Here is a 25881-nt window from a genome sequence, read left to right on the forward strand (position 1 = left end):
GTCTGGTCAAGGAAGCACTGGCCTAACCATTACTGAAAGGACATTTCATCAGTCAATTGATTGCATCTGTGGCTCATTACATCTATGATCAACTAAGGGAGTGTCTTCCACAATGAGAGAATCCAGTTGGTTGGATTTAATCCAATCAGCTGAAGACTTAAGGGAGAAGAGAGAATTCTCACTCCTCCTTCACCCAGCCAATCTCTCCTGGGGAGTTTGTCAATGACCTTAATCAGAGTTGCCAGCCTGCAGCTTGCCCTGCGGAACTTGGACTCGTGCTTCCCCACAGTTGCATGAGACCCTTTTATAAAACCTCATATTTATATATATATCTCCTGTTAGTTCTGTTCTCCTAGAGAACCCTGACTAATACACTCATCATCCTGATTAACCAGTAGAATTTTTCAAGATAAGTGATTAGTCAATATTGAATATGAATTTAAATAAATATGAATATAAAAAGTATTTTATAAACATTATCTCAAATGAGCCTCACAACCAACATATATTATATATATATCATAAATTAATATTTGTAAAAGATCACATGAAGAAACTGAGAAACCCAGGTTATTTGCCTGAGACATCCAATTGGCTGGTGGCAGAGCTGGGATCAGCAGCCATATTTCCAATTTCAGCTGTGTCCTTGCTACTGCATTTTGCATCAGTGGCAAATATTTCTATAAATGAGAAATTTTAAACCAATATCCAACTTAATTTATATTCAATAAACAAAATGTCAATGTACTTAAAGAATCTGGACCCTCCCTAGAAGCGCATTTTTAATGTTTAACTTATGGCATTTGTGCCGGTTTGTATATTATGTCCCCCCCAAAAAGCCATATTCCTTAATGCAATCTTGCAGGGGCAGACATTAGTGTTAATGATTAAGTTGGAACCTTTGGATTAGTTTGTTGCCATGGAGATGTGACCCACCCAACTGTAGGTGATAACTCTGATTAGTTAATTTCCATGGGGGCATGGCCCCGCTCATTCAGCATGGGCCTCTATTAGTTCAGTGGAGCCCTATAGAAGCTCAGACAGCAGGAGCTCACTGCGAGATGCAGCTGAGGGACACATTTTGAAGATAGCCATTGAAAGCTGACACTGACGTTTTGGAGAACGCCATCTTGAAACTCACCCTGGGAGCAAGCAGACACCAGCCACATGCCTTCCCAGCTAACAGAGGTTTTCTGGACACCATTGGACATCCTCCAGTGAAGGTACCCAATTGTTGATGCCTTACCATGGACAATTTAAGGCCTTAAGACTGTAACTGTGTAACTGAACAAACCCCCTTTATAAAAGCCAATCCATTTCTAGTGTTTTGCAAAACAGCAGCGTTAGCAAACTGGAATAGTATTTAAATATTTTACAACTTCAAAAATAAATTAAGCAGTGCTTAGAAGGAAATTTATAGCGTTAATTGCTTACATTAAAGGAAGAAAGATCTCAAATCAATAACTTCACAGTTCACCTTAACAAACTAGACACATTAGAACAAACTAAACCCAAAGCAAGCCGAAGGATGAAAATAATAAAAACTAAAGCAAAAATGCATGATGTAGAAAATAGAAAAACAATAGAGAAAACCAATAACCCTAGAGCTTCTTCTTAAACATCAGCAAAATTGGCAAACATTTACCTTTATTAACCAAAATAAAGAAGAGAGAAATCACATTACTAAAAAGAGGAATGAAAGAGGGGACATCACTAGTGATGTTACAGAAATAAAAAAGACAATAAGGGAATAATATGAACAAGCATATGCCAACAAATTAGATGACTTAGATGAAATGAACAAATTCCTAGAAAGACACACAAGCTACTGAAACTGATTCAAGAAGAAACAGAAAATCTGATTAGACTTAAAATAAGTAAAGAGATGGAATTAGTAATTTAAAACTTCCAGCAAAGGAAAGCTCAGACTAAGATGGCTTCACTGGTGAATTCTACAAAACAATTAAAGAAGAACTAATACTAATCCTTTGCAAACTCTTTCAGAAGACAGAAGAACACTTCCTTAACTTGCTCTATGATGCCAGTATTATCCTGATACAAAAATCAGACAAACACATCACAAAAGAAGAAAACTACAGACCATTATCCCTTATGAGTATTGACAGAAAAATTCTCAGCAAAATACTAGCAAATTGAATCCAGCAAGAGACATAATAATTACACATCCAAACCAAATGATATTTATCCCAGAAAATGCAAGATTGGTTTAATATCTGAAAATCAATCAATGTGATATACCACATTAATAGAATAAACAACCAAAACCATATAATCATCTAAGTAGACAGAGAAAAGACATCTGACAAATTCCAGCACCTTTCATGATAAACTGACTCAACAAATTAGGAATATAAGGGAACTTCCTCAACCTGATAAAGGCCATCTATGAAAAATCTACAACAAATATCATTCTTAATGGTGAAACACTGCATGCATTCTCATTAAGATCAAGAGCAAGGCAAGGATGTCTGCTCTCACCACTTCAGCATTGAACTACAGGTTCTAGCCAGGACTTTCAGGCCAGAAAAAAAAAAAAGGCATCTGGATTGGAAAGAAATAAGTAAAACTATTTCTATTTTCAGGTGACATGATCTTCTATATAGAAAGTCATAAAATGCCCACAAATGTCCAGAAAAGGCAAACCATAGAGATAGAAAGTAGATTAGTGGTTGTCAGGGGCTGAAGTGAGTGGAGGAGGGGATGAATGGAGAGCATATTGCTAATGGGTACAGGGTTTCTTTTGGGGGTGATCAAATCTAAAATTAGATAGTGGTGATGGTTGCACATCTCTGTAAATATACTAAAATCAATGAATCGTATACATTAAAATGGTGAATTTTATGGTTAATGTAAATTATATCTCAATAATGCTGTTAATAATATATATTAAGCTTAAAAAAAGAAGAAATATATCTTCTCTGGGGGTAGTAGCAATAAACAATAGGATAATTAAATTTGCACTTACAGCTTTGCTCTGCAATTTGTTGAAAGAATATCTCAAGGTATCAACTGCTTCTGATTCCTCTTTAGTTACTTCAACTTCAAATCTGTTTAGAATAGCATAGGCTTCCTGCAGAGTGGAGTTGGAAGTTCAGAAACATCAGAAGGGAGGTTATTTAGATGCCTTCTAGGAACATATCCTATTTCTTAGCAGAAGAGAACATATTTTAAAAAAGTACTTCCCCAAATTAAACATGTATAAAAGGCATCTCTAGATTCTCACCAGCCATCAGATATTGATTCTTGGTTCAAGGATCTGAGCTGTGCATTTAATAAGTACCGAGGAGATTCTGATGGAGATGTAGCTGCCATCTACATGTATTTCCCATTGAGAAATACTATCCTAGACAATACTAAAGAATCAGTTTCTCTCTCTCTCTCCTTGATTTTTTGCCAACATGATGTAACATAATTTCTCAAACCTTATTAAAATATGGGTTGGGTACATAAGAAACAATAAAATGATGATGTGGAAGATACTCCAAAGAAAAGAAACTTGAATGATTAAAGGGATAGATTGACAACTGGCTTTACTAGGAGAATTTATGCTGAAGAATTAAGCTTCTGCGATTAGGCAAAAAATGATGTAAGTGATTAAACCTTAAGTAATGAGTTATCAACATCCAAAATTCCCATATAAATAAGATTTTTAAGAATTAGTAAGGGTATGCAGTCCATTAGCTATGAAAGAGCATAAACTCTAAATGGATTAAAGACAGCATAAAATAGCCACAAGCATTGGGTACCAAGAGGGGAAAATGGGAGTGATCCTCCCTAGGCATTGCAGGCAATAAGAGAGTGCACTGTCCATAGAGAATTTTAAAATAATAAAAAAAATTAAGAGTCTATCTGATTTGTTTTATCACCATATGCCAGAAATTCTAAACAATGTTAGTAATTAAATACTTTGGGTAGATAGAATAATGGCCTCCCCTAATCTCTGGAAATTTTGACTATGTTACCGTACATGCCAAAAGGTACTTTGCAAATGTGATTAAGTTCAGGAATTTAAGATCAGGAGATTATCCTAGATTAACCAGGCTGTCCAACGTCACTAAAAACACCCATAGAAGGGCAAGAGGGAGCAGAAGAGTCAGAGTTATAGACAACATGAAGACAAAAACAGAGGTGGGAGTGACGTCACTGCTGGAAGGGGTCATGAGCCAAGGGATGCTGGCAGCCTCTAGAAGCAGACCCTCCCCTAGAGCCACCAGAATGAATGCAGCTCTGCCAATACCTTGATTTTAGCCACGTTAAGACCTATTTTTGGAACTTCTGACCTCCACAACCACAGGATAATAAATTTGTGTTGTTTTAAGCCACTACATGTGTATTAATTTATATACCAGCAATAGGAAATACTCATCTCTGAAAAAAAAATCTGTTGTTGGTCTAAGCTCCAAACAATTTGCTGCAATTTACTATTGAACCTGGGTGGCCTGCCTCTACCACCTCCTGATATGCCACTGGTCATGAGTGAGACCTATAAGTGGTTACTAAGGAAAGCCAAAAATAGATGAGGAACTTGCTTAACAGGTTGGGATTGTTGTAACAGTGTCATCAAATTTCCATAAAATGTTGGTGTCACTATCAAAAACTAAACAGTGCCTAGCCTAGTATGGCATTATTAATATAATAACATTCCTTTGTATACTGTTTACTGCTGAGAATTGTCAAAATTCCCCCAGTGACATAAACATCAGAAAGGAAAAATAGGCAGAACATACCATTAAGTAGATGAAGAAACATGTTAACAAAATCACTTTTTTAGTATGTCTCTATTCCCCATTCCACCCCAAAAATAGCATTACAAGGATGAAAAGCACAATCATTTCTTACTTCAATTGGTCCCAAAGTCATGTCCATTTGAATTTCATTATCACGGACAGAAGACAAGGCTTCCATTGCAAATCTGACATCATCTAAATCACGAATAGGCCTAGATAACTTTTTTAAGTATTCATTGATAAATGCTATCATGTCTGACATTTTCTTTTTATATTCTTCATTCAAATATCGACAGAGTAACATCTTCCATGCCTTAGCCTCAATTGATAAGGCCAATTTCATTGGCTCTGGTGAAGACAAGGAAAGATCAAAATAAAATACAACTGATATTCTGAAACTATTTACTTTATGTGTAATTGGAGAATCTAGAACTGCAGTGTCCAATTTGATAGTCACTAGCCACATGTAGTTATTGCACACATGAAATGTGCTTAATCTAAATTAGTTGTACTGAAAGGCAAAATACACACTGGATTTTGAAGACTTAATTCCCATCTCCATGGAGTATGTTAAGCTGTGCATAAGGACTCACAGGCTCTGGGGAAGAATTTCTGAAATGAGTTCTAGCACTAGCCTGTGCAAACTTTGCTCTGTTTCTGGCCATTCCATTAGCAGCCCTCACTCATTCTCCCTTTTTCCTCTAGGTACCCCAACATACTGAAGTGAAATCTATTTTTTTGTCTGCAAAATCCTGCCTCTAATTTACTTTTCACTCCACCTGTAGTACGTCTGCATGGCTAGCGTATCTATATAACCTGACCCATACCCTGGGCCTCTGATTGTCCCAGGTCAATCCTGACCTAATATGGACCAATCAGAGTCCTTCCCTGAGAGCTTGGAATGAGACTTGATAGGGAGCCACATGGTCTAGGAAGCAGAAAAAGACATGCACAGAAACAAGAAATAGCAGGCAGAGAGAAAGAACTTCATCAGACTCCTATATTGTCCCTGGTCCCGGGCCATTCGCATATTAGCCCAGTTGCATTTTGGATTCTGTGAGTCATCTTTTTTTCCTTAACACAGACTCACATGGGTTTCTTTTCTTAGCCAAAAACAAACAAAAAACAAACAACTGAAAAAAAAAACAGCTCTAACTAGTAAACTCTACCTTACACCAGCTCTAACTAGTAAACTCTACCTTACCTAATAAATCCCTGACCATTCCTCTTTTCTGCCCTCATTATCCCCACACTCCCTAGACCCAACAAGGTCAAATACTGATTGCTTCCTTCCCAACCTCCAACAGTTAAACTCATCGTACTATGTCACCTGAGAAGAACCATAGAGCCAGTTTGTTGTCCATACCTCATGGGCCTCTTTTTTCCTTTTCCTCAGGCCAAGGATTCAGCCTGATATCCCCTCTTTTTACAATTTTATCAACTAGTCCCTTTTATAGTTTAATTTCTCTAAAAACAAGCACCCAAGCCTCTGTAATACTATGATACAGTTGTTTTTTATATTAAGGATCATAGTGCTAACCAATATGGGGAAATAAATAGGAAGTTAAAAATAACACTAATAGGGAGAGTACATTTTTTAAAACACTACAGAAGTTCTTGTAATCATTGTCCCTGATGTACAGTTTCTGATTTCCAGCTAAATAATTCCCTCAAGAACCTGTGACTCTTCACCAAGTTAGACTCCTTCTTGATAGATATAACAATAATAATAGTAATACTTAAAGTCTATCGAACATCAACTATTACACAGGTACTATGCGAAGCATCTCATATGCAGTAGTTCATGAGGTAGGTACTGTCATTATCACACTTTGAACAACAAATGGCGATTAAAGAGATCAAGTAGCCAATGTAGTCAAATTTCACAGCCTCTGTTAGGCTGACACCTTGAGGATGGATCTGAAAATATACCTCAGGTCCATAACTGCAGTAAAACCAGTCATTAACCTATCTTCTGAGAATAAGAAGTTTCCCACAAATTTAGGACAAGACTGATTGTTCTATAACCGTGGTAACAAGTAGCCACCAGAAGTGGTGGCTAACCCCATGCAATAGAACAACTCCCTTCAGTTCACAAGCTTTTTGCCCCACAAAAAGGCTGCTAAAACACAAGCCAATCAGTGTCTGTCCCTCCCTTGGGAAAGTCAATCAACTGGAAGGGACTTACACCAATAACAGTTTCACTTCTGCAGATGCTGAATCCCTACTGACTTCTTGAACTCTATGCTGCCCAAACACCCTCTGTAAGACCAACAGTTTGCTCTGCTAGAACACTGTGCCTAAACAGCATAGCCTTTACATTAGGAAGTAACAAATTCAGTTTTATAGTTTTTATTTCAGATAGTAAGTGGTGGTCTCATCATCCTTAGACATCCTAATTCCACATGGAATTCCATCTCAGGAGCCCTCAAACTGTTTGACTACTATTTCATTGAGATAACCCTCTCTTCACAATGACCTGAAAAAGAGGTTCACAGGTAGATTTAGCTGTGTGACTGCCATATTGAAGAATCAGTCTCATTAGTGTATATATATTAGAATATAACTGATGGCCCAGAATTATTTAATATTTCTAATATTGTACCAAGGTAGTCAAATAATTGCTTGCTAATAAGGTTATACTTCATGTGAAAATTATACTTTACATAATAAATATTTTAATACCTGTGTGCAATTCAAGTGCTCCTACAATAATAATAGGCTTCAACTCTTCAATCTCTTGTTCAAAAGTAGCATAGTGTAGAATTTCTGATCTGATTTCAGTCAGAGAGGGGTTGTTAGCCAAAAACTCCTGTAGTAAGGAAACAGTTATTCAGTATTTTAATTTTTTTTGTTTGAGTAGTTTTTATTATGGACATTTCCAAATGTACCCAGAAGTAGAATACAACAAATCTCCATATACCCACCATTCAGACTCAACAATCAAAATGTGGTCCCATTTACCACTTTTTCTCACCTCCTCCATCTCTCCCAACTTCCTTTCTTCCTTTCCTTTTAAAAAAATTATTTATTTTTATTCTAGTAAAATATGCATAACAAAAATAATTTTAACCATTTTTAAGAGAACCACTCAATGACATTAAATACATTGACAATGTTGTGTAACTTTCACTACTACCTATTCCAGAACATTTTCATCATCCCAAACGGAAACTTGTACTCAGAACTCACCATTCCTCCCTTCCACCAGCCCCTGGTAACCACTATTCTGCTTTCTGTCTCTATGAATTCACTTACTCTAAGCATTTCATGTAAGATAAATCATACAATATTTGTCCTTTTGTTTCTGGTTTATTTCACTCAACATTATCTCTTCAAGATTCATCCATGTTGTATAGTATATCAGTACTTCATTTTTTTTTTTTTGTATGGCTGAGTAACAATCAATTCCATTGGCTATCTACCCAGAACTGGAATTGCCAGGTCATATGGTAATTCTGTTTAACTTTCTGAGGAACCTCTAAACTGTTTTCCACAGTGGCTGCACCATTTAATATTCCCACCAACAATGTATGAAGGTTAATTTTTAAAAATAGTCATCCTAGTGGTTGGGAAGTGGTATTTCATTGTAGTTTTGATTTCTGCTTCTCTAACAGCTAAAGATGTTGAGAATCTTTTCATGTGCTTATTGGTTATTAGTATGTATTCTCTGGAGAAATACCTATTCAAATCCTTTTTTAAAAATCCAGTTGTTTATCTTTTTTGTTGATGAGTTGTAGGAGTTCTTTATGTATTCTGGATATTAAACCCCCCTATAAGGGTTTAAATATATATATATATATTTTAATTTAATAGATTTTATTTTTAAGTAAATTCAATCTTACAGGAAGAGCTGCAGAAACAGTACAAACCTCATACATAGAACTCCATAATACCCCAGCCCCCCTCCCCCGATACCCCGATCCACCACCTTTAACATCCTGTCACACTACCATTTCTTTCTTTCCCTCCCTCTCTCCCTCCCTCCCTCCTTATCTATCATCCATCATCTATTGCTCTGTCCTCTGAACATACGTGAGCAAGCTGCACACATCTTTGAACAAACAATATAATTCACATATATCTTTCCCATGGACAAGAACATTCTTTTATGCAATCTCATTAAGCGCAGCCAAGAAGTTCAAGAAATTCAACATTGATAAAAAGCTTACATTCTATATTTCCTTTTTTTTGTGTGTGTGTGTCCCATCTGTGTCCCTTTGAGCCTCCTCTCCTCCATCCTCAGATCCCATCCAGGATCATCCTTGGCATTTAATTGTCATCTATTTAGACTTCTTTTTTTTAATTGTGGAAACATATATATAGCCTAAATCTTCCCATTCCACCCCCTCCCTAGCATTCCATTAGTGGGATTAATCACATTTAGAATGTTGCAATGCTATCACCTTCCCACCATCCATTTCTAGAAGTTTCCCTTCACCCCAAACAGAAACCCTACTCTCACTTCTTAACTCCCCATTGCCCCTTCCCCCGCTTCTCGGAACCCCTACTCTACTTTTCATCTCTATGGTCATATTCTCTGATACTTTCTTTGTGCTTACCATGGGGCTTAAATTTAACATCTTAAATCTATAACAATCTTGTTTTTCTTTACTACCAACTTAACTTCAATATGACACATAAACTATGTTCCTATACTCCATTATTCCCCCATCTTTATGTAGTTCTTGTAAAAAATTACATATTTTACATTGAGTCCAAAACCACTGATTTATCATTACAGTTTATATATTTTAGATACTGTAGGAAGTAAATAGTGGAGTTATAAATCAAAAATGCAGTAATATTGGTATTTATATTTACCATGTGATCTTTACTGGATATCTTTATTTCTTCATAAAGTTTCAGTCAATTGTTTAGTGTCCCTTCCTTTCAGCCTGCTCAATTCCCTTTAGCATTTCTTATAGGACTGATTGCTGGTGATGAAGTCCCTCAGCTTTTGATTATATGGGAATGTTTTTATCTCCCCCTCATTTTTATCCACCAGGTGTTTGTGAATTCTCCAAGTCTCTGATGGTTATTGACTTCTATTTGTATTCCATTGTGGTCAGAGAATGTGCTTTGAACAAATTCATTTTTTTTTTTTTAATTTATTGAGGCTTGTTTTTATGCCCCAGCATACGGTCCATTCCAGAGAAAGATCCTTATCACTAGAGAAGAATGTGTGTCCTGGTGACCTGGGATGTAATATTCTATATATGTCTGCTAAAATTTTCTATATCTCTCTCTCCTTTCTTTGTTTCTCTGTCAGTAGGGCTCCCTTTAGTATCTGAAGTAGGGCAGGTCTTTTATTAGCAAAATCTCTCATCATTTGTTTGTCTGTGAAAAATTTAAGCTCTCCCTCAAATTTGAAGGAGAGTTTTGCTGGATAAAGTATTCTTGGTTGGAAATTTTTCTCTCTCAGAATTTTAAATATGTCATGCCACTGCTTTCTTGCCTTCACGGTGGCCAATGAGTAGTCACTACTTAGTCTTATGTTGTTTCCTTTGTATGCGGTGAATTGCTTTTCTCTTGCTGCTTTCAGAACTTGCTCCTTCTCTTCAGTATTTGACAGTCTGATAAGAATATGTCTTGGAGTGGGTTTATTTGGATTTATTCTATTTGGAGTTTGCTGGGCTTTTAAGCTTTGTGTATTTATATTGTGCAGAAGGTTTGGGAAGTTTTCCCCAACAATTTCTTTTAATACTCTTTCTAGACCTTTACCCTTCTCTTCCCCTTCTGGGACACCAATGAGTCTTAAATTTGGATGTTTTATTTTATCTATTGTATCCCTGAGATCCAGTTCGATTTTTTTTTTTTCTCCATTCTTTTTTTTTCTTTCATTTTCTGTTCTGTGGTCCCTGAGGAGGCTGAGTTGTTGTTCAACTTCCTCTAATCTTGTATTATGAGTATCCAGAGTCTTTTTAATTTAGCCTACGGTTTCTTTTAATTTCCTTAAGATCTTCTATTTTTTTATTTACTCTTGCAATTTCTTCTTTATGCTCTTCTAGGGTCTTCTTTATGTGTTTTATATCCTGTGCCATGCTCTTCTTCATGTCCTTTATATCCTGAGCGATGCTCTTGTTGCCTGTCTGTAATTCTCTGATTAATTGTGCCAAGTACTATGTGTCTTCTGATCTTCTGATTTGGGTGTTTTGGTTTGGGTTCTTCATATCGTCTGGTTTTATCATATGCTTTAAGATCTTCTGTTGTTTTTGGCCTCTTGGCATTTGCTTTACTTGATCCCTAATTTGACCAAACTGCAGCTTGGTGGCGTACACCTTCTCTAACTAACCAGCAGATGGCGTCCGTGAGTCACCTATTCCCCTCAAGTCAGTTCTCCCCCACTTTGTCTTTATCGTGTGTGGGGGTCTGATTCTTGTGGGGTCCAATTGGTGCACCAAGTTTGGGTGTGTTGCTGGTGCTGTCCGCCCTGAATGTGGGCCATGTCTCTGGGTGGTTAGGCAGGCAGGACAGCTTTAATAATCAAACCTCCCAGGTGTTCCTGGAGATTTAAGGCTGTTCTCTGCCACTGACCCACAAGTCCTTGGTATTGGCGTAGGTTCCCTGGGATTTCCGAGGCGGTTCCCCCTTCCCAGCTGTGCTCTTCCAGGACCTCTGCTGAGGGAGGGCCGTGCCACGTCACTAGTGCACGCCAGCCCACCAGGGAAGCCCTGGGTCTCTGGGCTGTGCATGGGCGCTCCCAGCCCACTTCAAAGATGGTTGAATGGGAAGTGTTAACTTCCCCCTTTTGGCACAGCTCCACCCTCCCAGCTCCGGGACAATCAGCCATGGGTGTATTAAAGGCCACTGTCCACGGCCAATATTGTGGCTTGTGTGTAGTGCCACGGGAAAGATTCCCCATCACACTGGGTTTCTTGGCGCGGCTCTGGGCTGTGGGTCTGGCCTCAGGCAGGAGTGTCCCCCGCCTGCTGGGGAGATGGCTGCAAAGAATGAGGTTTCTTTTCTCCTTTTGGCTCCCCTCTGCTCCTCTGGTCTCAAGACAATCAGCAGTGGGTGTGGGAAGGGGTATCCTCCATGCCAGACACCGAGGCGTTAGCCCTGACCACTCCCACCATGCTTCACTGCGCAGCTCTCCCCATGGTATCTGCAGCCACTCCCAGGCTTTTTTTTAAAAGAACTAGTCCATCTCCAAACGCCAGTCCACCATTTCCCCACACTGCAGCATGGCCGAGGGACTTTCAGCCGACTCACTCACTTGTTTCAGAATGCAGACTCCTGGTTTCACAAAATGCACGTTCCCTGTGGATTTAGCAGACCTTGTCCAGCTGGTGCATCGCTGGCAGTGTTGTTCTGGGTCACTTTCTGGTTTTTATCTAGTATTTTTCATGGAGGTGTTTTTTTGCCCTGTCTCACCTAGTCACCATCTTAGGTTCCCTCCTAAATATATTTTTAAATATATTTATTTAAAATATAAATTTAAAAATATGTAATATAAATAAAAATATATAAAATAAAATATATATAAAATATAAATATGTATTTATTTATATATATAAAACATAAATAAAAATTTTGAAAAACAGTTTTAACTCTATTCTTCCATTCTGTAGCTGTCTTTTTACTTTTTTGATAATGTCCTTTGATGCACAAAAGTTTTTAATGTTGATGAAGTCCAATTTATCTAGCTTTTCTTTTGTTGCTGTGCTTTCGGTATAAAATCTATTTGCCTAATACAAAGTCTTGGAGATATTTCCCTAATTTTCTTATACATTTTATAGTGTTAGCTCTTACATTTAGGTTACTGATCCAGTTTGAATTAATTTTTGTATATGGTGAGAAGTAGGGGTCCAAACTCATTCTTCTGCATACAGATTTCCAGTTGCCCCATCACCATTTTCTGAAAAGACTATTCTTTCCCCCATTGAATGGACTTGGCACCCTTGTCAAAAAATCAACTGGCCTTAGATGGGTGAGTTTATTTCTTAACTCCCCATTCTAGTCCATTCTTCTATATGGATATGGATATCCTCATACCAGTACCACACTGTTTAAATTATTGCAGCTTTGCAGTAAGTTTTGAAATCAGGAAGTGTGAATCCTTCAACATTCTTTTCCTTGTTCAAGATTGTTTTGGCTACCCAACACCATACAAGTCCATACGAATTTGAATATCAGCTTTTTCATTACTGCAAAAAGGATTGTGGAATTTTGTTCAGGATTGCACTGAATTTGTAGATTGCTTTAGGTAGTATTAACACCTTAACAGTAGTAAGCTTTCCAACACATGAACAAGGGATAGCTTTCCATTTATTAAGGTCTTCTTTAATTTCTTATTGCCTTGTTTCTCATTTGGATTCCCTTCCTTATTTCATTTATATTTTTTTCATTATTTTCTTAGTATATGTCTTTGTGATTACTATTAACATCTTAAACTAATAATAACCTAGTTTGAATAATACCAGCTTAGTCTCAGCAGTTTACAAATGCTTTACTCCTAATACATCTCTATTTCTCCTTCTGTACAATCATATTGTCTCAGATTACATCTTTCTACCCGTTAACACAGAAATTAATTACTGTTTTACACATTTATGTTTTAAGACATAAAGGGATTGAAAAGCAATGTTCTTTATTTCTTACAGCTCCAAGTTACTGTCTAGTGTCCTTTTATTTGAGTCTTAATGACCCTTCAGCATTTCTTGTAATGCAGGTCTTTTGATAATGAATTCCTTTGACTTTTCTTTATGTCTTAATTTCTCCTTCATTTCTGAAGGATAATTTTGCCAAATATTGACTACTTTTTTGACAGTTTAATCTTATTGAGGATACCATGCATGTTACAAGTAGTTTCTCTTTTGCTTTCAAAATTCCCTCTTCATCATTGGATTTTGACAATTTTGCAAATAATGTGTATTGGCGCAGATCTCTGAGTTTATCCTTTTCAGAATTTGTTCAGAGTTATTCATGTCTTTTGTTCCAGTTTGCTAATGCTGCCTGTTTTGCAAAATATCAGAAATGGATTGGCTTTTATAAAGGGGGTTTATTTGGTTACACAGTTATGTCTTAAGGCCATAAAGTATCCAAGGTAAGGCTTTAACAATCGGGTACCTTCACTGGAGGATGGCCAATGGTGTCTGGAAAACCTGTTAGCTGGGAAGGCATGTGGCTAGCGTCCGCTTGCTCTCAGGTTGTGTTTCAAAATGGCATTCTCCAAAATGTTGCTCTTGGTGCATTTTGTCCTCTGTTAGCTGCAGCTCCTCTTCAAAATATCACTCTCAGTTGCTCTCCAAAATGTCACTCACAGCTGTTCTGCATCTGGGCCTGTGTGGCTCTTTTTAAAGTACTCCAGTGATCCAATAAAGACCCACCCTGAATATGTGGGGCAACGCCTCCATTGAAATAATCTAATGAAAGGTCTTGCCCATGGTTGATTGAGTCACATCTCCATGGAAACATTGAACCAATAGGTATCAACCTAATCAACACTAATATGTCTGCCCCTACAAGATTGCATCAAAGAACATGGCTTTCTCTGGGGGACATAATATATACAAACCAGTACAACTTTCATCAGATTTGGCAAGTTTCAGGCCATTATTTCTTCTACTAATTTTTCTGTCCCCAGTCCCCACACCTCTCTCTTATCCTTCTGGAACTACTATGAAGCATATGTTGGTACCGTTGATGGCATCTCAACCGTGCCTTAGGCTCTGTCCATTTTTCTTCATTCTTTTTTCTTTCTGCTCCTCACAAGGCCAATTATCTTCTCTTCAAATTCACTGAACCTTTCTTCTGCTGGCTCATATCTGCTGTTGAATCCCTTTCCATTATTATACTTTCAGCTCCAGTGTATCTGTTTGTTTCCTTTTTATCATTTCTATCTCTCTTTCTTCAGACAACATTTTCCTAATTTTCTTTAGTGTTTTGTCCATGGTTTTCTTTAGCTCATTGAACACTTCAGCTCATTAACACACTTGATTTCATGTCTTTGACTAACAGTTTCAATGTATGAGCTTCCTTAGGTTGGCTTCTAATTATTTTTTTTCCTGAGAATGCACTACAGTTTTCCATTTCTTTGTGTGTTTTGTAATTTTTTGTTGGGAACTGGGCATTCTGAGTACAATTGTTTTTGTAACTCTGGAAATCTAATTCTCCCATTCCTCCATAACTGTTTTTTTTTTTTTTTTTTTCTTGTTGAGGGCTGGAATTGTCCATTAGTGACTTTTCCAAACAATTTTTGTTCCCAAAAGGGGAAAGGAAAGGGAAAAAGAAGACTGTGCCAGTTTGAAACTGTTATGGCCCCAGAAGACACATGATCTTTTAATTCAGTCTTTTTGGGTGGAAACTTTTGATTGACTGTTTCTATGGAGATTGACTCACCCAGCTGTTGGTGAGACTTTTTGATTAGATCATTTCCATGGAGGTGTGGGCCCCACCCATTCAGGGTTGGGTCTTTATTAGTTCACTGGAGTACTTAAGAGAGCTCAAGAGCCAACATAGACGCTGATGCTTGGAGATGTTTGGAGATGCAGACAGAAGGAAGTATGAAGATGCTAAGCTAAGGGATAAAGCCCAGAGTTTGCCCCGAAGAGGCTAAGAGAGGACCCCCAGATGCTTAGAGAAAAATACCCTGGGAGAAAGAAGCAAGGATGCACAGGAGCTGAGAGAGAGGAGTGATGACAGAAGCCCAGAGACATTTTGGAGAAAGCCATTTTGAAACACAACCCGGAGCAAAGGACCAGCAGACACCACTCACATGCCTTCCCAATTGACAGAGGTGTTCTAGATGCCACTGGACTTCCATCAGTGAAGTATCCTCTTGCTTATGCCTCAGTTAGGACACTTTTATGGCCTTAGGACTGTAAATTTGTAACCAAATAAATTCCCTTTATAGAAGCCAATCTATTTCTGGTGTTTTGCATAATGGCATTTGCAAACTGGAACAGATTTGGACTGAATCATGGCCACCTTCAGTGTTGGCTCCCCAATGATCATATGCAGCAATCATCAGTCAGACTACCCACCCACCCCCAATTTTTGGAAGACTAGGTCATTATTGCCCACCTTGGCACCAGCATTCTGTAGCAGGCACACAGGCTACAGTCCACATAGGTACCTGCCAAGCAGTTTGGCAATGGGAGATTTAGCTGCTATATGGAAAGTGAAATTCACCAATAATTATTAAAATTTACCAGTATCTTCAACCAGTTCTTCCCTGGATGCTGAAAGAGTTCTACTTGAGTCAAGAGATCCAAAACAGTTGACTCATATAGCTCCCACCAGTTCAATAGTTGTTTTGGTGGAAGGATCAATTCCTGGAGCTTCCTACTCTGCCATCTTCCCTCCTTTTTTAATTTTTTGACGGAATAAAGCTTACATTTATAATGGTTGAATTAGAAAATTAAAGTTGTAAATATAATTCTACTTTTCTATCTGCTATTAGGCCAATGGCATGGTAAAGAAAAGTGATGTCCTGGTATTACTGGGAGAGCAGGCTATGCAAGGGAATTTCATAGCCTACCATAAGTCACTAACCAAAAATACAGCTGAGTCAATGTAAGTAAGGCACATTGTTCTATTATCTGGCTCTGGGCAGCATCTGGCACATAAACCATATTTAATTCTTGAAGTGAATTTTGAACTAAATCTTAACTAAAGCTTCATTTTTATCAACAGTCTCAGAGTGTCAATTTAAGAATTACACAAAATAACATGTCAGATGCTTGGTTTTTATAGGTTTTTTAGCCTCTTCTCATGAGTTCCTGTCATTGTCATTATATTCTCCTGGTCCCCCTCAAGAATTAGATGTAAACAATTGAAACCAAACTACACCACATTCTTTTATCAGGTGAAATATACCTTCACTTTCACATCTCGATCCTCTGTCCAGAGAGTCTTGTACTTTTGAAAGTCCTGCAAGGCCTCATTTGCTGCCTTTCTCAGAGAATTCACAGAAGAGGAAAGGAGGAGCACCAACTTAGAAATATCCTTATGCTCTGCTACACCAGGGTAAAAATTCTTCAACTTCCTTGGAGGAATAATTTCTTCAAAAGATCCTGAAAACACAAGTTTTCATACTATAAGTAACTTCTCTGGTCAATTTAAAATATTATCAACTTTAATGATTTATAGATTTTTTTTCAAACTATATTCTTAAACACTCTCACTCCAAGTAATTAAAAGTTATTTTCTTACTATCTTCACTTATTCTTTCTAAACTATTTATTGAGTGTTGAGGTCTAGATTTCTTTAATATGGAAAAACTACATTATTTAGAGGAGACAACTGAAAGACACTAATTAAAGACACAAAAAATAAAAATGTTCTCCAAGGAAAGGATAAAACAGCTGAAACTACTACCCTATAGAATAGCATAGTGGATAAGAGAGAGAGAGATCACCATATTACCCAAATGACTTTAGGTCGGTTATTTAATTTTTCCAGATATATTGTGAGAATTAAAAGATATAATACATGCTCATCCTCAGCTCAACATCTGGTGTATAGAAATCATGTAATAACTATTAACCACTTTTATTAACATCTCTTACTAAAACACAAATCTGATCCTGTCACTCCCATGATTAAAGATTCTCAAATATTATCCATCAAGCAGATACCATACATATATCACTTTACTTTCTTAAAGCAATCGTTAACAAGTCAAACTCACAGAATTAGGGATTTTCAGATTCTCTTTACATGGTCAAATACAGTAGCACTGGGCCAACATTCCTGCATGGCAGCAACTAGCTGAAGATGAGTAGTGTTTTTTTTAAATTTTTGTATCTGCTTGTCTATTTTATTTCCTTTAGAAAAAATATTATATAAATTTTTGGTCCACTCACTTCTCCTTTATCTCTACCATTCAAACTCTAAGTTTAATTTTACTCAAGTAAAAGCAGCATCACATATCTGCCATGAGAAATAAATATATTTCACATCACTAAATTAATAGTATTCAATTAAGTCAGGCGTGCTCTTTATTATTTCTCAGGTACAGTAACTCATCTTCCCTACATATTGCTTCCTTTTACTTTTACCTGTTTGAGGAACTATGTAATGAATGTACTTTCTTTCACATTCAGTAATATAAGCACGCACAAATGCAATTTATAAAATCCCTAATTGGATTCATTATCTAATCTACAATTCATGTTCAATTCCCCCTATTATATGGTACTTACATAATGAACTTCAGCTATTTTAGTTCAAACTTACACTTTCCAACATCAATTATAAAAATTAATATGTTAACTTAAAAGTATTATGAAAATTCCAGGTTAACCGCACTGGGCCCATTTATAGTCATGCTGTTACAAGAGGTCCTTGGACAGCTACTGCTTCAGTCTCAACATGGTCCCCTTTGAGCAGAGCAGCAATCTGGTAAGCAGCTGTAGCAGGAAAATTACTCTTAAAATATTGTTGGCAGACCTCATCGACAGTACTGAAACCATTTATGTCAGTCAGCAAAACAGCTGTTTTTACCACATTAGCAAAATCAGAGCCTGCAGCTTTCCGAATTTCACCCATGTTTTTAAAAGCTTGTTTAGCTTCTTCCATAACCCCTCCTGGCACAAGCTGTCCTGTCTGCTTGAAGGGTCCATGCCTTGCTGTTCTGAAATATAAATGGTCCTGTTGACTAGCACAGCTTCACTGTAAGGACCAATGGCCCCACGGGCTTTCGTGGTGCCAATCACCTTTCTATCAAGGATGACATGGCTAACCCTTTTCTCCAGCAGCCCCTCAGAAGAGCAAGTCCCTACACCTAGCTAGCTTCACCACGACTAATTCTCAGTAGTGTCTTTTAAGGTACATCCCCTATTGAATTTACCATGGACCCCCACCAAGCTCAGGGCATTCATTTTCATTAGCCTCTGGATATTTGAACTTACAACCCCTCAACTACAGGTTTGAGTATAAACTCCAAGAAAGTCTACTCATCCTATCTGGAATTTTCTCTTTGCTATCTGCCACACCACAACTCATCTTTCAAGCCTGTCTCACATGTTAATTCCTGATTGTTGCCTTTTGTTTTCATCCCTGTGACAACTCAGCTTTGCAAATCAATGCCTCTGATGCAGGTTATATTACTGTACTCTGTTTTTATCCATCTCTGGTTACTTTGAGAACTTTGACAGCAGGGAACAATATCTATTTATTTTTGTACCCTTCCCACACCCAATCTCCAATACTTTGTACAGTCTTTAAAACTCCATAGAACTTTGTTAATAGTATTTTGTTGTTGTTTTTAGTGAGACTGGGACGTTAATGCTTACTGGGTACAGAGTTTCTGTTTGGGGTGATGGGAAAGTTTTCATAATGGATGGTGGTGAGGTATCACCATATCTCACAACATTGTGTAGCACAACACTGTATAATTAATGACACTGAACTGTATGCATAAAGGCAGGTAAAATGGTAAATGCCATGTTGTATATGTTACCACAGTTAAAAAAAATAAAATTAATCAGAAATGTGATCAAAAGATTTCTGTACATGGACATTCATAACACCTTATTCACAATGGTGAAAAATTGAAAACAGTCTAAATTTCCAACAATAGGATGACGTTAATAAATGTTGGCATTGCATATGGGAAAAAAAGACCATTGACTAGTTGTTATGATTCTGATTCTTTTCATTCTTAATTTGTTTCAATGTTCTTACTCTCTTCCTTCTTCAACTGTTTTCCTGTGCTTAAGTGGGACACGTCAGTAGAGGTATGGCTGGGACTGACACCTGAAGACTTGATGTGACGGATCTGCTGCTGCCCCCAGTGAGCCACTCCCCTGCTAACCTCCAGAGTCAACTGAATCGTACGGTTAATGGCTTGCTGAATGTCATCCAAACTAGGAACCATAACCTGTGGAAAGAAGAAACAAGTTCATAGTACTACCAATAGATACAATCTGATTCTCTCCATACCCATTCCCCACTGAGGCCCTACAAGGGCCTAGTGGAAGGCAACTTTGAGAAGAGGGATGTTGGAGGATGTGCTACAGTCTTTCTGTATCCTAAAGTCTTCCCATTCTATCAATATCTGCAGGCAGGAAGGAGACAAACTCATTATTTATTGACCCTTCCCTGAAGATGGTTGGATGAAGCAGTAAATTGTGGACTATGTGGTAGATGTCCATGGAGAAAAAAACTCAAGGAGCTATACCATGAAGATTATTACCTCAGTTCTTTGAAATGTGCCAACTAAGCTAAGAAACTATCTGATAGGAGGCCAGACAGTGTAGATGTGGTGTTAGGTGAGCCAGAGGTTATCTGCCTTTATATAAGGGCTCATCACAGAATGCACCTCAGTCATTTTGTGTGGCTTGGAGTTCCAGATGCCAACAAGTAAGTTGGATTAGTGGTGGAAATAAATGCCATGGGAAGGAAGGAAAGAGCCGTGATGCTCAGGTCACACCCTCCTTCCTTCTATTCTGCCATCCTTAGTGGGTTACCTCACAGTCATATGTTTGAGGTAGGGATTGGGACTTCTAAGATGGTTTTGTTGAGATAATTTAATGTCTGAATTAAGACAAAGCAAAAAGATTCAAAAACTACTAGTAGTTGATGGCAGAACAGACACTTAACTAAACTCTTATATCAGCCTTCAAACACGAGGAATTACACATTTGTAGTTTTTTTAATCATAGAAATAAATGATAGCATTTGATTTTTTGTTAAATACCTGGGGTGAAGTTAAAAAATACATAAGAGAGCATCCAAAGAGACAATGCAATTAAAGGCAATACATGAGCCTGGACTAGATATAACAATGGAGGAGAAAAGCTCCAAAAGGACATTATTGGGATATATGAATAAAACTGTAATACAGATTGTTAAAGTTCTTGAACTTGATAATTGTACCAAAAGGTGGCTACATAAGTGAATATCCTTGTTCTTAGGAAATGTATTCAAGGAGCATGATGTATACAATCTACTTTCAAATGTCTAGAAAATGGAAACATAGATGTAATGATGATAGATATATAGATAGGCAGACAAAAAAGACAGAATGATAGAGCATATGTGGCTAAATGTTAAAATTGGTGTATATAGGTATTTGAGTGGTGAGGGGAGTATGTTGGAGTTCTCTGTATGTGTTTTGTATTATTTTTTCAACTGTCCTGTAAGTTTGAAATTATTTCAAAATAAAAAGTTTAAGAAAAAAACACAAAAGAACCAGAGGTTACTCTAAATGAAAATTCAGTTCTAAGGCTATACTTCTTAAACACATTACCAAAATATCATTTTATTAACTTGAATATTTAATAATACACATACCACATTAGGAATTGCAAGATGTACTTCAGTTATTATGAAGGAAATAATCTCTTCTGACCGTCTTCGCCCATAACGGCTGTAATAAGACAGACATTTAGCTGACAAACCTTAACCTAAAATATCTTAAATAGATAGTCATGCCACAAGTTTAAATCATAAAAATGAAGACCATTTTCTAAAATACTGAATTACACGAAGAGAATATTACCTATAACAGAACCATAAAGTTCAGAGAACCAAAATAAGGAATTTAATATACTTAGAAGTAAAATATTACGCTCAAATACATTTTCTAGTATTTTAAAGTTGTTCTCTCTCAGTAATAATCACCTAACAATATTTACTTAAGGCATTTTTTGTTCCCAGTCCTATAAAGGATGCAGGATGAGATCACCAACAAAAAGTATATAATTTCATATTTGTAAGTTAAAGGGGAGGTGTGCCGGTTTGAGTGTATTATGTCCCCCAGAAAAAGCCATATTCTCTGTGGGGCAGACATGATAGTGGGGATTAAGTTGGAACATTTGAATTAGGTTGTTTGCATGAAGATGCGCCCCACCCAACTGTGAATGATAACTGATGAGATATTTCCATGGAGGCATGGCCCCGCCCATTCAGGGTGGGCCTTGATCAGCAGAGCCATATAAATGTGTTGACTCAAAGAGACTGGATGGAGTGCAGCTGTGAGTGACGTTTTGAAGAGGAGCAAGCTTGCTAGAGAGGAACGTTCTGGGAGAAAGCCGTTTTGAGGCCGGAGCTTTGGAGCAGACGCCAGCTGCCTTCCTAGCTAACAGAGGTTTTCCGGACGCCATTGGCCATCCTCCGGTGAAGGTACCCAATTGCTGAGGTGTTACCTTGGATGCTTTGTGGCCTTAAGACTGTAACTGTGTAGCGAAATAAACCCCCATTTTATAAAAGCCTATCCATCTCTGGTGTTTTGCATTCTGCAGCATTAGCAAACTAAGACAGGAGGTTTTTGACCAATACCTTCCAAAACTGTCTTTTTGAACAATCAGACTCATTCACAGACTGAAGCACAGACACACAAACACATGCATAAATGAAGATTTCTTCAAAACTTATGTAAAGTACTGCAGGATTTGAAAATCCACATGGCATAGCAAGTTCATACTTCAAAATTGCCTCTTTGCACCAAACACATCACAGTCATGGATTGACTATAAAGGACATGAGAAATGATCAAAAACAAGATAAATATCTCTAAGATAAATATCTCAGAAATGGGCCGGAAACATCCTGGCCAGGATTCTATTTTGGAATCAGGCAGTGGGAAAACTGGCTCCTGGGGAATACAAGGAAGTGAAAGTACTCCATGTGAGATAGGGGACCTCAAAGGGGGTCACTACTTGAAGCCGAAAACTAAGGTGATGTACCCCCACTCAAGAAGAGAGACAAAACAACAACAAAATAAATTACAACCGACCAACAGCCTGCCAAGTTGGGTTTTTCCAGAAGATGTAGGCCTGTGGTGACAGACACAAATGCACAGCTTCCCAAAAGCAACTAAGCTGGGCCACTTATGAGCTCCTTGACCAAACTGGCAACATCTCCAATATCTCATCAGGGAGCAGTAACTGTGGACAAGTAAGATCTGGTTCTATAATCAAGGTTCCAAGGACCATGTGGAGGCAAAAGTGAAATTCCTAGAGAGGGAGGGAGGGTGAGAGAGAGAAACACATGAAAATAAGAGACCGCTCACTCACAGAGGGCCTACAAACTAAAATCCCAAATCTAATAGCAAGAAAGAAGACTATAAGTAAATCAATAATTATACCAGAAACTCACTCCAGATAAAATTCCATGTATATAAGTATGACAGGGTCTAAAATACATATATTGAGAATGTTCACAGAGAAAAATGAAGGTTATCTTCTATCAAAAAAAATAAATTGCAAAACTAAAAAAGCAGAAGTGATATAATATCTGGAGGATAAGGAAAAATATATTTATTGAAATATTTAAAATGCAACAGATGGGATAACCTCTAGAATTAGATACAGAAATGCTAGTCTATAATGTAGCCCAGTAAGGCAAAAAGACAAAAACTATGACAGAGCAGTTAGGAGACAGAAGATGGACTGCGAGGCCCCAACATTTGAGATGAGCACACATCCAGTGTGCCCAGGAAAATGACAGGATAATTCTGTACTGGCACCTCCTCTACATAGTTCTCCCTTCACTCACCAAAGTCTTCTAGTTTGAACAATAAATCATGTGGTCACCAATTCAATATTCAGTAAATAGGAGTTCCAGAAAAAGTGAAAGAAGGGAATGGCCTAGAAGCAATAACTGAAGAGGAAACTGCTGAGATTTTCCAGAATTAAGGAAAAATATATGCTCTCAAATAGAAAGTGCACTGAGAACAAAGCAGGATTAAATAACGATAAATCCACACATGGTAAAAAAAAGCAAACAAAACTAGAATATTGAGGATAAAAATATCCTTCAGTTAGACTCACTGCAGGCTTACTGGCAACAGTATAGGTCAGGAAGAAATTAAGGAATAAATTCAAAATGCAGAGATAAATTAAAATTTTATATCTACCCAAACTGTCATGCAAGAATGAGGACAAAATAAAGGCATTTCAAACTTAACAAAGAAGAATAAGAGGATTTACCTCTCACATACCTTCACTAAGGAACCAGTGAGATGCAAGAAATTTAAGAGAACTTGGAGTTTAATAAATAGCTCAATAAACTTGATTAATGGTTGCTCAAAAAGAATAAATTATTTTTGAGTGTTCAAAAAGAGGTAGAATTAAAAGATTGAACAATAATAAAGCAGGCATGGTTCAGGGAGTAAAGCATACCAAGGCCCTTATAGTCAGAAAAAGGCTAGAGAACTGCAAATCTACAGACAGTACATTTTTTAACTGTAGAAAAAAATTTTTGTGTTTTAAAGTTAAGGGTAACCACTTACAAGATTTGAAGTAAAAGACAGAGAATAAAAGGGAAATATTATCCATTTCAAAGAAAAGAGATAATGAAATGAATCAAAGAAAAATGATAGTAAAGAGAAAAAGCAAAACAAAATGTCAAAAATTAAGTCCAACTACATCAAAAATCATATTGAATATAAACATATTAAACTCATACATTAAAAATGAAAAATAAACAGACGGGATAAAATAATCCAAGTATATGACACTTTTAAGAGGTAAAACAAAAAACTACAAAAAAAGCTGAAGTGAAAAAATAGCTGGAAAAGCAAAACTAATCATGTTCTAAAAGAATTTGAGGAAGTAAGCAGTAATATGGGTAAAGAGAGTCACCAAATTAAATTTAAAAAGTCAATAAAAGAACAGTGCTCAAAGTAGATTTAACTACTATGACCTTATATGGTTCTACGAACATAGCCTTAAAATGCATGAGACAAGAACAGACAAAAAACTGAAGGAAAATTTGACAAATCCACAATACACTGAGAGATTTTAACAGTATAATTAAATTTAAAATCAGCAGTGTATGTGTGAATGGCCAAGGAATAAATCCAACAAAAATGCACATGATTTTTACATAGAGAATATAAAACTTCATTGAGATATATTAAAGAAGACCTAAATAAATGAAGAGGTTATCTAAGATTCTGGATAGACGTCTTCATGTTGTAAGGATGCTAATTCTCTCCAATTTGACCTACAGATAGGTATATTACAATAAAGAAATATTATCTATTAAGCAATCCAATTTTGGCAAGAATATTTTAAGCAGGCAATACCAAATGTCTGCAAGGATGAGGAGCCATGCTAGGCAAGAGGTAAAATAAGGCAAACACATACCTAGAACCCAACCATTTCACTTTGGGGTAGATTGAGTTATGCACCTCAGAAAAAAAAAACACATTCTTAATCTCTTCTGTAGGTGTAAACCCACTGTAAACAGAACCTTTGGAAGATATTATTTTTAGTAAAGGTATGGCCAAGAGAATCAGGATGGGGCTTAATCCTATTCCTGAAGGCCTTCTGAAGTGAGGAGCTGGAAGCCACAAGCCAGCAGGGACCCAGAAGAGACAGGAGAGGACACATCACCAGGTGACAGGAAAGCCAAGGAACCCCAGGACTGCCAGCCAGCCAGAGCACTACCACCCCCTGGAGAAAGCAGCCTTCCAGTCTCTGAACTCATGAGACAATAAATTCTCTTTGTTTAAACCAACCCATCATGTGGTATTTGTCATAGAGGCCCGGAAATTAAGACACACTCGTAGCAAGTGCAGCAGGAGAGTGTAAAGAATGTTCACAGAGGCTTTATTTATAATAATCCAAAGTGGAAACAATCCAAATACCCACCACAAGTAGAATGGATAAAAGGCATATTCCAACTGTACAGAAGTGACAAAACTACATAAACATAGAGGAATTTCAGAAACATAATACTGAGCAAAGTTCAAATACAGTTAAAACCAAACGATACATTAATCAGGGTTGCAATGTGGTAACTGTAAGGAAAAGCAGGAAAAAGACAAACACAAAGTTGAGGATAGTGATCACCTTTGGGTGAGCAGGAAGAGGATAAGTAAGGGGACCAAAGTATTTTCTGCTGTGGCCTGGGTGCTAGGACAGGGCTGTTCATTTGATCTGTGTTCCTGCAGTATTGCATACATGTTTTCATAGTCTTTTAATGAATGCTATATTTTAAATTTTTATAAGGTTTAAAATTATTAAATTAATAAAAATAAAAGGTGCTATTAGCATTATATTATAATAGGTAGTATTATCAGACATATTTAGCATATTTTCAACTTGCCTTCCAACAAATATTCTTCTTTTCATTGTGTCCAAAGATAACCGTGTAGCTTTTTGAAGACTATCTAATAATTGATGAGAGAAAAAAGCATAGACCTCTTTACATTCCTGTAATAAGAAATCAT

At 37.2% G+C, this 25881-nt stretch overlaps 1 protein-coding gene and 1 pseudogene across 2 annotated transcripts in view; both read right to left on the minus strand.

The window, feature by feature from the left end:
* Nucleotides 1-25881, minus strand: part of DNAH8 (dynein axonemal heavy chain 8) — a 323187-nt gene that overhangs the window by 217719 nt on the left and 79587 nt on the right. For both annotated transcript variants that reach the window (XM_037842901.1, XM_037842900.1), the window contains 7 exons: nucleotides 25758-25864; nucleotides 20994-21069; nucleotides 19383-19578; nucleotides 16572-16768; nucleotides 7434-7560; nucleotides 4861-5096; nucleotides 2987-3091 (listed from right to left, as the gene is read on the minus strand). In XM_037842901.1, coding sequence (XP_037698829.1) covers nucleotides 2987-3091; nucleotides 4861-5096; nucleotides 7434-7560; nucleotides 16572-16768; nucleotides 19383-19578; nucleotides 20994-21069; nucleotides 25758-25864 — 1044 coding nt within the window. The remainder of the gene's footprint in view (nucleotides 1-2986; nucleotides 3092-4860; nucleotides 5097-7433; nucleotides 7561-16571; nucleotides 16769-19382; nucleotides 19579-20993; nucleotides 21070-25757; nucleotides 25865-25881) is intronic.
* Nucleotides 18021-18826, minus strand: LOC119539621 (annotated as a pseudogene).

The sequence above is a fragment of the Choloepus didactylus genome, chromosome 7 (genome assembly GCF_015220235.1).
Source record: "Choloepus didactylus isolate mChoDid1 chromosome 7, mChoDid1.pri, whole genome shotgun sequence".
In the NCBI taxonomy this organism is placed as follows: domain Eukaryota; kingdom Metazoa; phylum Chordata; class Mammalia; order Pilosa; family Megalonychidae; genus Choloepus; species Choloepus didactylus.